General features: G+C 33.5%; 2 protein-coding genes across 15 annotated transcripts in view; one reads left to right on the top strand and one right to left on the bottom strand.

Moving 5' to 3' along the window:
- Positions 1–2,959, top strand: part of NEXN (nexilin F-actin binding protein) — a 52,923-nt gene extending 49,964 nt beyond the window's left edge. Inside the window, exons 12-14 of one of the 2 annotated variants that reach the window (XM_052636976.1) lie at positions 948–1,133; positions 1,391–1,748; positions 1,845–2,959. In XM_052636976.1, the coding sequence (XP_052492936.1) occupies positions 948–1,133; positions 1,391–1,748; positions 1,845–1,858 (558 nt within the window). In that variant the 3' untranslated portion in view covers positions 1,859–2,959. The remainder of the gene's footprint in view (positions 1–947; positions 1,134–1,390; positions 1,749–1,844) is intronic. The other variant, XM_052636977.1, reaches the window with a different exon arrangement.
- Positions 2,960–4,340: 1,381 nt separating this feature from the next.
- The window catches only part of FUBP1 (far upstream element binding protein 1), a 31,703-nt gene continuing 22,364 nt past the window's right edge, over positions 4,341–13,679 (bottom strand). For 5 of the 13 annotated variants that reach the window (XM_052636964.1, XM_052636968.1, XM_052636967.1 and 2 more), the window contains 3 exons: positions 8,194–8,253; positions 7,967–8,112; positions 7,616–7,739 (listed from right to left, as the gene is read on the bottom strand). In XM_052636964.1, coding sequence (XP_052492924.1) covers positions 7,698–7,739; positions 7,967–8,112; positions 8,194–8,253 — 248 coding nt within the window. In that variant the 3' untranslated portion in view covers positions 7,616–7,697. The other 8 variants (XM_052636970.1, XM_052636973.1, XM_052636975.1 and 5 more) reach the window with 5 other exon arrangements.

The raw sequence follows: 13,679 nt of genomic DNA, 5'->3' as shown, positions 1-13,679 counted from the left end.
ACCAATTATTTTTCTTATACAGGCAATTATTTTATAGCTTATTTTAAAATTTTATTTGGTTGCATAGGATATCTGGAAGTAATTTCCTCATAGTACTTTGAAATACAAATGGTGAGATTTCTAGATAAACTCACAAGAGTCTTAAGTAATTTAGAGACCAAGAGTCAACTACAACCAAGATATTTTTGAAACCATGGGTTAACTGTACTCACAAGACCCCATTCTACTAAAACTGCCCTCAAAGGCGAGTGACCTTCTCATCACCAAACTGGCTTTACAGACGCACTACCTGGCAGTTCAAATTCTACTCTTACATTACCCCTTTATTTTCATGGCTTCCAACTCTTACCCCTAAATAAACTGACTCAGAACTGTATTTCCTCAGTTTCCCCAAGTTTCAGTCATTGCCTCTTTCAACAGTTGTCTTCCTATTTTATTCTACCTGTAAACATTCTTCTGTCATTGCTTACTGATAAATTATTTACTGGATGGAATTCATCTCAGTTATTTTAAAAAAAAGGGTGAGGAAGAAATCATCAAGTGGAAAGTAACAAAACTGCATTTCTGTACTATGTAGTAGGGTAAAGAGTTATGTGGAGACTCCTATGAAAGTATTTTAATTGTTAATAGTGTATGATTTCCTCATCCTTTTCTTTACTCAGTACTATTAACAAGCACTGAGATTTGGTTGGGCAAATAAAATACACTAGGACTCCAGAGACAATGTGCGATATTTACACTGGGAGAACAATTTCAACTGTTTAAGAGTATTTCACAAGTGAACTTTCATCTTTCCTAAACTGGGGGACAGTCTGCAGTGTAGCAAATGGCATAACCCAAACATGTTAATTTTCTTGTGCCTAGGCATCTTCGAAACTATTAACATTTTAGTTCTTGTTGGTTTTTAGAAAGTCAACAATTCTTACTCTTGGCCCCTTTTTGTAAAGGAGGAAGATGTTGATGTTAAGCCTGCAAAAAAAAGTGAGGCTCCATTTACTCATAAAGTGAATATGAAAGCTAGATTTGAACGTATGGCTAAAGCAAGAGAAGAAGAAGAACAAAGAAGAATTGAAGAGCAAAAGTTCCTACGCATGCAGTTTGAACAAAAGGAAATTGATGCAGCACTACAAAAGGTACCAGGCTTTCATATCCTTTCTTTTCCAAAGATGATTTCTGAAAAACAATGAAATTTAAGGGGGATTAAAAACACATTAATAGCTTTCAAATCAGTGAAATGTTAATGTAAAACACACTTTATAGTAAGCACACTTACATGTTCTTTACTTGGGGGGGGGGAATATATCTACCTCCAAATGCTATTACTAAATCACTGTCCTGAAAACATGACTACAGTATAAATGCCAACCTGAATGTATTTATTTTAATACAGAAACGAGAAGAGGAGGAGGAAGAAGAGGGTAGCACCATAAATGGGTCTACCATTGAAGATGAAGAGCAAACCAGATCAGGAGCTCCATGGTTTAAGAAGCCTCTAAGAAACACATCGGTTGTAGACAGTGAGCCAGTTAGATTTACTGTTAAAGTAACAGGAGAACCCAAACCAGAAATTACATGGTGGTTTGAAGGAGAAATATTGCAGGATGGAGAAGACTATCAATATATTGAAAGAGGAGAAACTTATTGCCTTTATTTACCAGAAACTTTCCCAGAAGATGAAGGAGAGTATATGTGTAAAGCAGTGAACAGCAAAGGATCTGCAGCTAGTACCTGTATTCTTACCATTGAAAGTAAGAATTAATCACTCTTTGAATCTAGAACTTTCATTCTATTTAAAAATATTTTTCTTTAAAAAAAAAAATCATTTTTCTTCTTCTCTTTTTTAGCTGACGACTACTAGGTCCCCTTCCCTCTCCCTGGAACACACCCTCTCTCTCCGACTTTCTTACTACATCCATCTTTTCTGTGGCGGGGCCAAAAAAGGAAACTGGAAGTGCCACTGTGTTGACTTCTTATTCCTTTCCCTAACAGTCTTCAAAAAACAAGCTCATCTAAAAAATACCTTTTTCCTTTCCAAAAGAGCACCAGATTCATCACCCCATTATGCAGTGTAAGTTAATGTGTAATTTAATGGGGCAAAGGGGGGAATTTACTCAATTATTCTATCTGAACCTATTACAAACTCTGTATTTTTCATGTTTACAGCATTAAGTTTTAAAGAAATTGTAAACAGGACACATTTTGCATGAAAAGATTATCATTTATGAACTAGTCACACCTAAAATTAGTCTGAAATAGATGAGTTAGTGAATTTGGAACCTATCAATTTAAGTGGGCTTTTCCCCTCAGTAGTGTATCATTTTGGTTGTTGTAATTTCAAAGTCTTTCTGGAGCAGAGAGATGAGGGGGAAGGGTTGTCATTTCTCCCTCTATGCAGAGAGAACACAAAACAAGAATTAGAAGACTTTTAAGAAACAACTGTCAGAGCAAATCTGATGGCTACCACTGCCCAATACGGAATGTTGGGAATATCAAACATGTATTTTTCAAATCTGTGTAATATATATTCAGCTTATAAAAAGCAAATTTATGTTGTGATTTTCCTGAGCAAATTATATTTTAATGAGCAAACTTTGTATTAATAGTTCATGCAGAAGAAAACATAATCAAAGATTTTCAGATCTAAGAGAATTAATTAGATATAGGGGAAAATGGCACAATCATCAATTTTGAGTTTTTAAAGTGAGTTTGTAAATAATTAGCTATCATGTTCTATTATCAAGTTGTTTTATATTTTAGTTTTCTGGAAAACAATTTTATTTTACAATGTAAAACCATAATAAAGTCACTTCTGTATTTAAGAAAAGAGACAAACACTCTTTCATAATATTCACCAATGTACATTTATTTTTTTTATTGAGGAAACCATAATCAATACAAAATTACAGCAATCATGTACCCCTTTACATACAATGGTATTAAAACAAACTAAACCACAGTTTGTAAAGTATTCAATTTACCTCAAGTCCAAGCTGCATCTCCCTAAGACACTGTTCCCATCACAGTAGCCATTTTAAGCCAATCTTCTTTTTACACGGGTAGTTTCTGTAGAGAACACTTTTCTCAGGACGAAAATGCATTGAGCATGCATAAGAAAAAATATATATATGTGCAAATACAGTTATGAGTTCCTATAAGGGGTATCACTGAAGAAAATAAAATCCTGGGACATATTTGCTTTCTTAAAAAGCACCAGTTAAAAAAAAAAATCCCTCAGAAGTTTATACTGTGGCAAGAAAACTCACATGACGAAACAAAAAATAAGGTTATTTTCAGAATCAAAATTATCTTTAGGTATTGTTATAATACATTTTAAAGTGAGGCAGAATTTTCAGAAAATAAAAAGACATCTTCATTAACTAGTAATTTCTACAACCTTATTTTAAAGAACATAACTTTGCAGGTAGAAGTGGTTCTCCTGGCAAGAGTATTGAAACAAACATTTTCACTTCTGAATATATTCCTATCTTCCTCTTAAGGTATTGTTTACTCCTACACAAACCCACTCCTGTAAATTAACTACTCAGGTATTTGTCTAAGAATATATTTTACAATGCTCATAAACAACTAGTATTAAATGACTAATTTTAGTATTAAAACCATTTTCATTTATTAAAAATAAAAGTATACTTCCCATTTCTAAGAGAAACATCAAACTATAAGAATTCTAATTATCACCACACTATGAAATCTTAAAAACAAAAACATATTGTCAAGTTTAAGTGCTAAATAAATCAATTTCAAGCCAAACACTGTCTCTACCACTCCTAACACCACTGCATTCAAATCAACTGGCTCACCTTTTCTGCTTTCCATTTATTTCAAGGTTAAGATTAGCGCCATTTAAAAAATGCCTGCAGTATCAATGAAGGCTTATGCTAATGAATAAAAAAATTCTCATGAGATAGAAACAATGCCCCAATATCTATTAGCATTCATATGTATTTTCTTTTATAAAAATGCAAACTACAACTAAGCAAAACTTGACAGGCTCTTAAAGTTCAAAGAGCTCCTTTATATTATCAATTTTAACATTGACTATTAAAACACATATACACACACATAAATGTGGTGCAATAACTATATATAACTTTCAAAATTTAACATTTCATGGAACATTTAAGATCAAGTGAATAGCACTTTAAAATGAAAAGTGATCAAAAGCAGGTACAGTACACCCTGTATCATATTACGTATGGGAAAACATTTCATTTTTCTCAGTTACGATTTGCCAATTTTACCTTCTACATTGAGCCCTTCTATGGTCCATGCTCATCGGCTCACCAATGGCATACACTCAAAGGATTCCTCTTTATGGGTAACTATCTCAGGACCTGATTTTATGAGCTATGATTTGGTGCTTGCAGCATCTTCAGCACTGTGTGTGAAAATGAAGGCAGTATTTTTGAATATTTTTCTTTGTTGCAAAGATAAGCAGGAGTTTTAAAAGGATCAGCACATTTTAGAAATCGAATAAACAAAACTGATAGGATGCTGCTTTAATACATTCATCTTAACTCAAAATATTTACCAGTTAAAATTATCTACAAGAACACACAAACATTTAAAACTGGCAAAAAATAAAATAAATGCAGCGTCAAGTTATTAAAGTATTATAAATCAGAAAAATATTGGTTGCTATACAGATTATGAAAGGTTATTTGCTATACAGTTAACATTTCACTGATGCACATGCCTTTTATCAAACATACTGCCAGTATTTCTTTCGGTGTATATAAGTAAAGAGTCAGGAAAACTGAGTTGTCTTAAGGAAAAAAGGTCATAATAAAACTCTGACCCATAACGCCCTTACTGAATTGCTATAGTTCAAGAACAAGAAAAAAAGTAAAGACTCAATAGCTTTGGAGAGCAAAGAAAATGTCTTGTCAATCATAAACAGACTGTGAAGGCTGTTGAAGTTTCTGACCAAATTATCTCCTAAACCTTGAGAACTATGTAACTTTCCTTTTAAAATCCTAACAATTTCTCTATATTAGGGAAAAAATTATAAAAAGTTTGGATGTAGTTTAATTACAGCAGCAATCTACTCATAATTTTCTTGTTTTAATAAAAAGAAAAATCAAAATAAAAACATCACCTAGAAAAGTAAACAGTTGTTTGAACAACTTACAGACTTTCCACTGAAATGGTAGCATAAACAACAAAATACATTTTGGGGAAGCAGTAGCAGATTGCTTTTGAATACACAACCACAAAAACCTCACAGGGACAACATTAATGTACTGAAATATTTATTTATATATGTCCTTAGGTTGTGCTTACCTGTTGCTTTTTGCAGCAGAACCTAAGGTGGAAGGTCTGGGAAGGCACTGTGAAGTATAAATAATTGCACTGTTTGCAATTAATAAAGATTTTAAACCTTAAATGAATCAAAATCAACAGCCTCCAATTCGTGAGTTATGATACTGAATCCAACTGAAAACTCTCTCTTCAGTTTAATTAATAAATGCACCACTTTCCTAAAAGGTCATCTATAAAACAGTATCATGCAAAATACTGAAACTGTTCACATCAATACCCTACTCTTAAACAGATAACTCCTTAACTATTAAAACTTCAAACTAGAACTACATATCCATATCTAAATAAGGGCAAGGGAAGAAGTCACTAGGTTCTATAAGATAGTCAAAAACATTTCAAAATAGCTACAATGAACTGTACCGCTATTTTCTACCCTGTAAATAATCTCAACATTCATGTCCTGTACATCTTCCTTTTATAGTATATTCAGAACAACAAATGGTGCTCCCCTACCAACGAAAGAGCTAGTATATATATTTAGGAAATGGTATTAAAACCACTACATTGCTTAATATTTGCAAACTGAAAACCACCCTGTCTGATACATTTCAAGTCTTTCATATTAATATATAAGATATGCATTATTTTATACCGAAAAGCAATATATTTTAGGAGCACCAATGAGTAATACTATTCAACTTTGTTAATGATGAGTTTTCTTTAGCTATAGCTAAAGCATATCAAAAATACTTACCCATTAAGCTCACTTAAAAAAAATACAGACCTATGAATATTCTATGTTAAATTAAGAAGCAGTTATGGTTTCCAAGATATAAGCACTGTATTCCAACATAATATTCAAACAAAGTATGGCATTTGCATTATGTGGAACATTGACAAAAAGATACTGTTGCAGTTCATCAATTTGTCATTCTGATGTACTTACAGTGCAATGCTCCTTGAAGGAACACAATCAAGGATGATACACAGCACAGTCCTCCTCACCCCTACAGAGCTAGTTCTATACTGGCTGGATCAAACCTGCACTTCAACAGACAATGGCAAGACAGACTGTATTTGCATGTAGTCTAATATATTAATATGCAAAGAGCCAACAAATATGCAAAGAGTAAAACAATGGATTTCAACAAAATATCAGAACTTCAGCATGAGTGTTATAGAGTAATAAAATGATTTCAAGTACATAAAAAAATTAAGTTGATTCAATGATTGGACTTGTGCATTTACAAAACAAAGCTTATCTATACTGCAAAAAGAAAAAAAAAAAAGAAAAAAATAGCTCAAACATTTTCATACCGCAATAATGTTTCAATGGCAGATGCACTGTAGCTATACTTTTTGCATACTATTCACTTTTTCTACCCTACATTTAGAAAGAAACACACTAATATTGCATACCTTGCAAGAGCTCCTTTACATGAAAAAAAAAAAAAACTGTTCTTATTATAGACTACTCATATTTACTATTTCAAAACTGTTTAAAATTAGTTATGCTGAAACAGTCTTGGAAATCAAGTAATTATCAAATTAAAAACAGAAAGGTTAACTGTTATAGCAGCAGTACAGGTCTGAAACAGTGGTCATGTATAAAAGGAAATTTCACTGTTAATGCAATGGAAGTATGCCAAAAGATCATTGTACACACATGCAGTTTTTAATCAAACAGAAGGAAACAAATGAAGATATCAGGATTACTTGTGCTGAAAACAGCCAAATACAATAAATGGAAAAGATCCTTCAATCTACTACTATACTGCAAGGGGGAAGAAAACATGCCAGTGTTTAAAAACTCAAATTAATATTTCATGGGGAAAGCTTATATATTTGTGTATATGTATCTTAATTTATCATTACTAAGAAATTATGAATTCTTTAAATACCCACATATCCAACTTACCGACACAGGAGGTTTCATATCATTTATTGTAAAGCACAAAACAGGCATTTTAAAAGTGAAAGTATACATTGAAAAAAGTACATTTATATCACAAAGCATTAACCACATAATAGTTGCAAATACATTTGCTGGAATGTGTACATCTACACTAAATACTAAAAACAAACCAATTTTCATTTCTACACAGAAATATTAACCTCCTATCAGTAGTGATAGATATTTTGTACATTTTCAAAAAAAAAGAAAAAAGAAAGGAAGAAAGAAAGAAAGGAAAAACACTATTTAAACCAAAAACAAAATTAAGATCTTCATCAAGCCGTCTGCATCCATATATTTAACAAAGGTTTTTTTCCCCCACACAATGAAGCAAATACTGTATTGTCCACTTCTTATTATTGGCCCTGTGCAGAAGAGATACATAAGAAATACACAAAAAGTTAAAGAAAATCCTTTAAATGGAGCTAACTCAGGAGTGAATCCTCTAAGAAAGAAAAACTGGTTAATATAAATGATGGTGGCTTCTTGCATGATTTGCAAATCCCTGGGGGAAAAAAGTTTATTTTTAAAATCAAAGGCATTATAGAAATATTCAGCACTCAGATGCCAGAAAGCATTATAAAAAAACAAAAAACCCAAAACAATATATCACAGTACTTCATTTATAGTTTTGCCAGATAAAAATTTAAAAGGCAAACAATCCCAGACAAAAGTAAACATGCATAGAACATGACTGAAGTTGAAATCAGCACATTAGCAAACTTATTATACCTGAGGTGCTGGAGGATGCTGTGGCATTCCCTGGGGACTTGTCTGGGCATAGTAGGCTGCTTGTTGTCTATAGTACTCAGCCCAGGCTGCACTATAATCTGGCTGACCACCTGGTGGAGCACCAGTAGGAGCAGGAACTGCTTGACCTTTTGAGAAAACAGAACAACTTTGTTGCTGTAACCACAATTAAAAGCCCCAAAGAATCTCATTTCTAATAAAAACAATACCTTGCTTCTTGTAATATTCCTCCCAAGCCTTTGAATAATCTTGTGTCTGCCCTTGTTGACCTAAAAAAAACCCCCTAAATTTTAATACAAAATTATATCCACTTAAGTACAGGTTATAAAGACAAAAGCACAGAGGGTCCGAATTGCTCCTGTTCTACTTTTAATATTTCTTGTTGTCAAAAAACTACTCTGCAATTTAAAAATCCAAATGCTCTTTAGTTTCTTTTTGCCATACTATCATAACTTTCAGTTCTTTAGCATTACTCTTTAATAAAAAACAAAACTATCCACATAGTTTTTTGATTCAGTCACAGTTTTTATAAACTGTTCACATTCTAAATTGAGTCTGAAACATGCAGTCCACTGTTCCCCAATGGTTATGTTCGGGGGAATGAATGGACCACTATTTTTGGTAGTTTTCTTCTCCATTCAGATTTGTTACACTACAAGTTTTAAAATAAAACGAAAATCTTCAATGAAGAGAAAGAATATTTCTTGAGAAACAAAAACCCAGTTAAAAGCTATTATTTTAAGATCAGGCCAAGATTTGTGTTTCCAGATTAGTAACCTATAAACTATGTGTAACACTAATCTTCAAGATATCTTTTAATATGATATTTAAAGTTTTAATATGCTATGCCCAAATGATAACAAGTTTATTAAAAATAACCTGATGCAGGACATAAAGAATAATCACTACTGAAGAGGTTCTAAGCAACAAAATTAATGAAACACAAGGCTCAAGAGCTTTCAGAAAGAGGTCTTTTTTCTAGGTGACTTTCCTGAATTAAGAGACTAAAGAAACATAATCAAATGTAACACATGAAACTTGAATGGGCTCTGCATTAAAAAAAAAAGACCAACCCCACCTCTTACACACAAGTAGCTACAAGGCATTTTTTTCTGACAACCAGGGAAACTTAAATATTATTAAAAATTTATTTTGAGCAACAGCTTGCAACTTACTTTGAAATGGCTCAGGCACCAAAACAAGTATATATACACACAAAGTACATATGACAAACTTTTTGAAAATGGTGAATCTGGACAGAAAATATACATATAGGTGTTCGCTGTACTGGTTTTCCAACTTTCTGAAGGTATTAAAAAAATTAAAAGTTGGGGAGAAAGAGAACATAATTTTTCCTATTTAAGTTCTTTATTTGAACAGAATTTTATTTAGTTTGTAACTCATTTGACTATGAAGTTATGGCAGCCAGACAAAAAATACTCAGAGAAAGCCGCTTTATGTTTGTTAGATGTGCCACCAAGGCAGTTTTAGAAAATAGTCTATTATCATCACAAAACTGGTTAAAGAATAAAAGCAACTGAGGAAATAAAAAATTGAAGATGTATGACTTAAAATACATAAGAAACTCCCCCTACCTATACAGGCAGCAGCACAGAGAAATTCTATATTCTCTTAACAAAATTATCACACTTTCATTTTCCATACTCCTTTTAGGAAATGAATTTAATATTTTGATTTTATGAGACACAATTCAAGTAAATCTAAAACCAGTTTCAGTATTTAGACAACTGCCAAATATCCTGGTAGTAAGAATAAAAAACCACACAATTTTTTTTTTACACTAGCTGCCCACTGGAAAGCCTTCTGACTTGAGGCCAAATTTATTTAAGGCAACAACAACGTCCACTTCAGGTTTAAAAACAGAACTAAACTTCATTAAAAGATACTCATTTTTAGAGAGGAAAAAAACTACAGTATCATGGAGATGTATCAAGAAAATATCAAACTCAAATGCTCACTGAAACACCCCCAAACTCAAATACTCCTGTAAACCTGAAAGTAAACATGTTAAATTCCAAGAAACATAAACACCTGGTTAAGTCATCAACATCTGACACTCCAATCTTGAAAGCATCCATAGAAAAATTCATTCCACTCCTATATGAAGGGCAAACGCACTTCTTTTTGCTCAGCTGAAAAGTAGGGAAAGAACTTTTCCCGTCTAATCTGTTTATGTTTTGGATCTTCCATTCCTCTAGCCTCTTGCCCTTTGGAAAGGTATGTACTTAACTTGTTCCCTTTATTCTTTTCCTCAGTTCCTAAACTGTTTTGACGTGAGACAGTTTATACTTCAGTAGAACATTACTTAACATTTATATATAACTTGACAATGTATGAAATCTTAATTTCATTTCATTCCAGAGATAAGACTTACCACCCTAGAGTTCACATGCAACATTCTATTACAGATTAAGAGACAGTTCTGCTTGAATAGATTCCATCCTCAGACACCTTTATCTTTCTCACAACCACTCTCTCCTGGCTCTTTTAAAGGCTTAAGGTATCATATACTAAAGGTTCAGAGTTCACCATATCAGTGCTTAACATTAAAAGGGCCTCCCTGAAGTCAAACTTATCCCCAAATGTCATCACTTACTCTCTTTCAAATAGAAACTTCCTATATCTCTATTTTGAAGCCCTGTTTCTCTTTAGGGAGTTTACTTCTGAGAAAGTTTCCTTTCATTCTAGCTTCAAAAGCACACACATCCAGATTACTGTCATTCCTTATATGGCAGCAATATGAATTTCTTAGTTTCTGTCATTAATCCTCAAGAATCTCATCTTTAAGAATTTCTCTCCTAAGTTTTCTTTGTGCTAATTGCAGGTAATTTAAATTGTCTTAGAAAACTAAGTTAAAAACAACTTATCTGTTTTCAACAGAGGTCTACTTACTAATAAGCAAACTGAAAAACCTACAGTGTTATTGTGGATTTTCTTAACAGAAGAAGCTGAAAAGGCTTCAAATTCTGGGACAGTTCTCCTAGTATGGTGACAAGGGCACTGGATGGAAACAGGACATCCAGAGTCCTAGGAAATCCTACCTCTGCCACTTGGAAGAGTAAAAATCTCTACAAATAAAGGAGTTGATTTGGAGATAAAGATCATTCTCTCTCCCTGGTATTCTAGTACTCTTTCCCTCCTATTTAAAAACATCAAAGATCCAACTGATTAGTTTTATCCTTTAAGGTCTCTTAACCCACTCCAGTATTCCTGCCTGGAGAATCCCAGGAGGAGTCTGGTGGGCTGTCGTCTACGGGGTCGCACAGAGTTGGACATGACTGAAGCGACTTAGCAAAAATAGCAGCAGCTATCATTAAAGATCACCTAACATTATTTAAGATTTACATTTGAGGGGAATCATTCAACCAGTTCACTTTGCTCATAAAATTAACAGCTTATACTTGCAGTGCTACAGAAAAATAACAAGTGAAAAGAAGGCAAGGGTTAAGGAGGATCTTCAGTCAAACATAGTGTTTTAAGTTATTTCTATACCACCTTTTCCCACAAAGGTTTCAAGACAGACCAGCAGACTACCTCTATAATTACAATTTTATACAGCAGTCAGCAGGGAAAAGAACACAAACAACTTTTAAAAAGGCGAAGTGAAATGTCTACCCTTAAAAATAAAGATTTGAATGGTTAGACCTTGCAGATTATACAACACATTTTAGGTGAGTAACATGTGACTTTATTAAATATCTAAGTCTACCAACAGGGTTTGTTTTTACCCAATTTCAATATTAATGTAGGGATCATATAAAGCATACTGCCCATTGTGAAAATACAACTCTTTAACTTTTAGTAATGATGCTACTTCATAAAAGCTAGAATGACCACAGGTCATGACCACTATGCTGTTAAGGAACGATTCCTAACAGCATTCCCAGTTATTCTCCACAGTATCCCAATTTGGGCAATAAGTTGTGTGATCACCCTAATCACAGTATTCTGTCTTGAAGTATTTTTAAAATTTCTTTTTGCAGAGTTTTAGTTGTTGTAGGTCTGCCTGAGATAAGCTGGGTCAAGCTGGGCCACAAAAACATAAATTAATGAATTTGTTACAATCTCAGGAATAACATACAGCAACTTTTCTAGAAAGCCTTTCTAACAGGAGAAATTGTTTTTCTTTTTTTAAAAATACAAATTAGCTGTGTAAAACAGTCTTATCACCAGTTTTATGTACTTTCACATAAAGACTAATAGAATCACCATGCTGGAAATTTTTTTCTGTGAAAAATGGCAGATATTCTTTGGCAAATAACCCTGAAATTTACACTGAGAATCAATCACAAATAAGCTGTTATTTTATGATGAACCTATCACCAATAGATACTTTCAATATCAGTGCAGAATGGGCAAGTTTATACGATTAGCTTGTCATTTAATTTTAAATGACTAAGAGAATAAGCACATGAGAAACAGCCAGATCTATCCAGAAGTACATCATTGGATATGAAATGGTCCCTGCAAAATGCAAACTTAGGAGACAGGTTCGGAACTTGGGCCTTAAAGAGTTCCAAAGTCTGGTTCCACCACTGTGTAGTTGTGTGACTTATTTCCCAATCCGTACATGTGTCAGTGAACAGACAGTAGCCCCCACACCACCCCATCCATGGTTTTGTTTTCTGCAGTGAAGTGACCTAAAGTCAACTGTGACCTGAAAATATTAAATAAACAATTCATAAGTTTTAGACTGCACATCATCCTGAATAGCAAGATGAAATCTCATGCGGTCCCTTTACCCGGCATATTCCACCCAATAGTCACTCAGCAGCCATCTTGTTTATATAATGTTGACTGTCCTGGTATTGCAGTGCTTGTGTGTCCAAGTAACCTTTATTTTACTTAATAATGGCCCTAAAGTGCAAGAGGAGTGATGCTGGCAATTGGGATATGCCAAAAAGGCTTTTCCTTTAAGTGAAAAGGTAAAAAGTTATCTATTTAATAAGAAAAAAATTGTATGCTGAGGTTGCTAAGATCTACAGGAAGAACAAATCTATTAAACTGTGGCAAAAAAAAATTCCAAGTTTTCCTGTCACTCCTCAAAATCCAAGTTACGGCTACAGTATGTGACACATAGTTACAGTGTGTGACATATGGTTGGTTAAGACGGAAAAGGCATTAAATTTGGACAAGGTATTTTGAGACACAGGTCATTCATGTTCACTTTCACTCAATATACTCTAATTGTTCTATTTTATTAATGTTGTTACTCTCTTACTGTGCCTAATTAATAAACCTTATAATAGGAAAATAGCATAGTAGATATATAGAGCTCAGGACGATCTGCACTTTCAGGAATCCATGAGGGGAAGTACTTCGAACATATCCTCCATGGGAGGGGGGGGGGGGGGGGGGCGGGGAACCACTGATATAGTATTTGCAAAGTACTTTTATTAACAACTGTACTTCTCCATTAGAATATAATAACCAGAAGGGCAGAACTCCTAGGTGTTATGCCCACAATAACATTCTCAGCATCTATTTCTATGCTTAGCATGTAATACACGTTCTATGTTTAGTGAATGAAGACAGCAATTCTAGGTGACTTTTTTCATATATGCAAATGTTAATTAACTGCCTTTATCACTGTAGGTCACTTCTGTATCTGTTTATTTTGCAGCAAAAAATAACACTGCACACAACCAATTATTGCTTGGTGCTCCATATTTTA

The sequence above is a fragment of the Budorcas taxicolor genome, chromosome 3 (genome assembly GCF_023091745.1).
Source record: "Budorcas taxicolor isolate Tak-1 chromosome 3, Takin1.1, whole genome shotgun sequence".
Lineage (NCBI taxonomy): Eukaryota > Metazoa > Chordata > Mammalia > Artiodactyla > Bovidae > Budorcas > Budorcas taxicolor.
This window is presented reverse-complemented; position numbering and strand designations above follow the sequence as displayed.